Source organism: Arachis duranensis, chromosome 5 (genome assembly GCF_000817695.3).
Source record: "Arachis duranensis cultivar V14167 chromosome 5, aradu.V14167.gnm2.J7QH, whole genome shotgun sequence".
NCBI lineage: Eukaryota > Viridiplantae > Streptophyta > Magnoliopsida > Fabales > Fabaceae > Arachis > Arachis duranensis.
In genome coordinates this window covers 22,282,381-22,286,446 of record NC_029776.3, presented here as the reverse complement: position 1 = coordinate 22,286,446, position 4,066 = coordinate 22,282,381, and the positions used below count along the sequence as shown (strand labels likewise).

General features: G+C 32.9%; 1 protein-coding gene across 1 annotated transcript; it reads right to left on the bottom strand.

The window, feature by feature from the left end:
* Positions 1–387: 387 nt before the first annotated feature.
* On the bottom strand, positions 388–2,250 carry LOC110281040 (uncharacterized). Its single transcript, XM_021142467.2, has 4 exons — positions 2,126–2,250; positions 1,637–1,698; positions 1,462–1,521; positions 388–680 (listed from the first exon to the last, which is right to left on the bottom strand). The coding sequence occupies exons 1-4, from the start codon at positions 2,199–2,201 to the stop codon at positions 459–461; spliced, it is 420 nt and encodes a 139-aa protein (XP_020998126.1). The 5' UTR covers positions 2,202–2,250; the 3' UTR covers positions 388–458.
* Positions 2,251–4,066: the final 1,816 nt, after the last annotated feature.

Sequence of the window (4,066 nt, the reverse complement as noted above, 5' to 3'; positions counted from 1 at the left end):
AGTGAAATTGCCTATAGATATAATAAAAAGAGTGAAAGAAATTGTTACCTGTCCATATTTAGTGCTTCTAGTGCCCTAACATGTCTGAGAATGCATATAAACAAACAAGTTTTAGCTTTGTCCATATCTTTGATCTGGAAGGTTTTGGTGAGGTGTCTATCCATTGTTTTGGCTTGTTGGAGGGAGAATGTGTCTTGTTGGGCATAGGCTGTGATCAGAAGAATACCTGAGGCCCATAATGGGCCTATTCTGATCAAAGACAATTTCAAAGACAATTTCAATCAATAATGAAAGGGATGAAATTAGAAGCATACAGAATAAAACAAATAATATATCAAATTAGAATGGAAAAAATTAATTTTAAATCGTAAATGTGATTTTCATGTTCTCAAGAAAGTATAACCTAACTTTTATGTTTTTGTTTAATGAGAGAATAGAGTAAGAAAACTTGGTGAATATCACCAACAGGAAATCAAAGAAATTTCAGGTGTCCAAACTCCAAAGGTCATGATGATCCCAATCAAAGTACCAAATATGAAAGGATAGCTCATAACAACTGATATATGTGGTATTGCATAGGAGAAATCAGACAACACATATTGAATAAATATGAAGCATACCTTCACCTCACCAATATCATCAGCTGCAGCAAGAAATGAGGATTTCAAGTTGCATACAACCTGTAAGACCATGAAGATTTGAACCATAAGGCCACTCCTTAACAAATGAAAGTGCACCTCCAGCTTTTTTTTCTTTTAAAAAAAGGAGAGAGAAAAGAGAGAGGGGAGAAAAGAAAGAAAGAAAGTGCACCTCCATACAAGGAATCAAGGATAGCAGGATCAGTTTGTATTATAGAAGAATGAAAGAATGTGCAAGCAAATATTAGTTTAGGTATAATGCTGCAATTCAATTTAATGATTCAACAATTTGTGTAGATTAAGAAACCACAGAACCAAATTAGTGTTCACAACAATGATTAAAATCCATTTCAAAATCTCATGCAAGAAAGCCAAGAGACAAACATGGCATCTCAAACAAACACTACACTTAACATTTCTGAGCTACATGTAGAAGAGAGTGTGAAGTAGTGTCTACAAATACACCACAATTCATTTTATATTAATTTTTCTATTTACCACTTGTCCAACTAAATGACTTGGCATTTATAAAGTTTAGGAGAATTTGACAAATATTTGCAAGAGAAAACACTAGAATAAAAAACTGATGAAAAAATTATGCATGGTAAAATGCTGAAATAGGTGAGACAAAACCATGAAAATGTTACATTATTCATTTAGCCTTTTACATTAACCTGTGTTATGCAAGCATTTATTTACAGGTGGGAAATCAGATATATAAGACACAGCGTTTCGTTTTCACATGCCAAGAGAGTAGCAGAAACACTCAATAAGATCAAGAAAATGCATAGCAATATAACTGAATACAAGTCATACTGTTTACCTTGTTTATCTCCTCTTTGTTATAATTATAATTCTCCAGTGACTTCCATTCTTTGGTGGCCTTCAGTAGGACAGAACATAATATATAGGGACTAGTATAGAAAGTGGAACGCAGAAGAGTGCATGATTTTGTAAAACTGAAAATCAAGCCTCTTTGTTGCCTATGAATTGCTTACCAGACGCACATCAAAACACTTGATTTCTGTTCCTGAGGAAGCATAAATCATATCTTCATTCCCTGTTTGCAAGCAAAGGTACTTTTGTCAGCTAAAAAATATTTTACTTCTTAGGGAATATAAAGTATTAGTTAATAGTATAGGAGTTGTTAAATTTAGGATCACAAACATATTGACAGGCTGTTCATAAAAAAAGTTATATTGGAAGCCCTCAATGAAGACTATCAAGCCAAAGAATACATATGAAACCGCATGATTTATCTTTCAAGCTGCCACTAAGTTCCTGTATTATTAATCTTTTGAGTCAAGGTATTAACATGTTATTAGTGTAAAGATGCACCACCAAGCATAACTATTTGCAATCAGTAAAAGATTAGTTAATCACTTTTCAGCTTGAAAGAAAGAGTTTATGACTAGAATCCCTTGTGAAACAGATACTAAAACAAATATTAAGAACAAATGACATTTAAAAGAAGAAAATGGTTTCACCAGTCTTGAAACACAAGGAAGTGACGGGTTCCACGCTAACATCCATAACCAGTCTCGCCACATCTTTGCACCGCATGTCAAACCAGCAACACGACCATCCTTTTATTTCAATATTTTCAATTAAGAAACAGATAAAAATCAATGCGTTAAATCAAGACAAAACAGTTAAATTTATAAATTGGAGATCTCAATATAAAAGTGAAAGCCACGATGAATGAGTCTCACCTCAACTAAACTGAATAGATGGTTGCAAATGTTGTGAGAGTAAGATTGATAATGTTGTTCCTTGGGCTTGTAAAAGTTGTGAGAGTAAGATTGATAAAGTGAGCTCGGAGAGTGTGAGACAGAGTGAGCTCGCGATGAGAGTTTGAGACAGAGTTACCTAAAATCAGAGAAGAGAAGGGGCAACAGCCAAAAAGGGCGAGGAGCAGTGAATCAGAAACGACGCACGGTGAGGAGGGGAGAAACCCTTCGCGACGGGGACGCCACGAGCTCAACTCAGAACTTCGTGCAACAGCGAGGAAAGGAGGAACAATGCGAAGAGGGCCGAGTAGAGCTTTCCCAGATGACGAAGGCACCCACAGCCTATCCCCGCCGGCAGCGACAGCACCTTCTACTGGAGGAGAAGAGTTCTCGACAATAACTTTGTAGAGGGATGAGGGTGAAAATGAGTTCATAGGTCAGGAGTGTGAATAGAGCTCGATAGGGTGGTGATAAAATTAGGGTTAACTCAATATTTTCGACGGAAAGTTTTAAATTACAGACGGATTTTCCATCTATAATAATTTAATGAAACGCAGCGTTTTATCTATTTAATTACAAACAGATTTTCCGTCTGTAACCATTTTCTACGGAAAAAAATTAATTTTATCGACGGATTTTATTTTTCATCTGTAATTTATGCTAATTCATTTTTTTTATTTTCCGACAAAAAATTCTTCTAAAATTCTGTCTGTATTTTCGTGGGATAAAATTCGTCTGAAATATCTGATTGTAATAACTAGTTTTCTAGTAGTGAGAAATGAATTTGAAAACGGGTTTATTAGTGTGGGTTAGGAAGAAGCAAAGGGAGGCAGAAGGGAAAGAAAGAAGTGATTGAAATGAGAGGGTAAGTGAGTGGAAGAAAAGACTAATGATGAAGATGAGGAAAAGGACAACATAGAATATGGGAGGAATAATAAATAATGAAGATGAAGATTTCAGAGTTAGAGTTTTATAATTGTGTATGGATCAATTTGAATATTTTAAATAAATTTGGAACACTAATTTGAGTTAAATTCATTGTTTGTCCAAATTAACTTGTAATAAACTATCAAGTTGGTACTTAACTACTCACATCAATAAGTTAAAACAGTAGATGACATTTGGACTAACGGAGACTTAAGAATAAAGGATATATTTAATCATTTTAAAAAGTGAATAACTTAATTGAAGCAAGTTAAGAATTTCAGAAACTATTAAAATATTATCTCTAATTTTTTATGGTCAATGTGAGTATTTTTTTTATTATAGTATAGTGGCACTCTATTCTTTTTTTTTTCCCTAAATAGTAGGTATTCATTTTTTAAAAAAAAAAATATTTCTACAAAATCATGCCATTGTCAATTTTTTTTTTTAATTCCAAAGATCATTCACCATCACCAACCAAGCACTGATCTATACTTCCATCAATGCTGTGTTATTTCAAAGGGAAGTAGAAAATAAATACTCTAATTTAGTTATTAAAATATAGTAATGGAGACCGAGTCATATTTAAAATTAAACAATTGTTGACTAAATAACTTGGTTTTACTCGAAGAATATGTTGGAGGTTAATTCAAAATATTAAGTTTAATTTTTATTTAAATTAAGCAATATATAATTAATGGATATAAAAAAATGTTATGTTTATATAAAAATTAATTATCAAATCAGCTATTAACTGTATAAATACATATATTA

What these genes read in the sequence shown, in the direction of transcription:
- LOC110281040 (XM_021142467.2), bottom strand. Translation starts at nt 2,201, where the DNA reads ATGCGGTGCAAAGATGTGGCGAGACTGGTTATGGATGTTAGCGTGGAA. An exon ending in AGTGTTTTGATGTGCGTCTG is followed by an intron (nt 1,522 to 1,636) that starts GTAAGCAATTCA and finishes GTCCTACTGAAG; the next exon opens with GCCACCAAAGAATGGAAGTC. An exon ending in ACAAAGAGGAGATAAACAAG is followed by an intron (nt 681 to 1,461) that starts GTAAACAGTATG and finishes ATGGTCTTACAG; the next exon opens with GTTGTATGCAACTTGAAATC.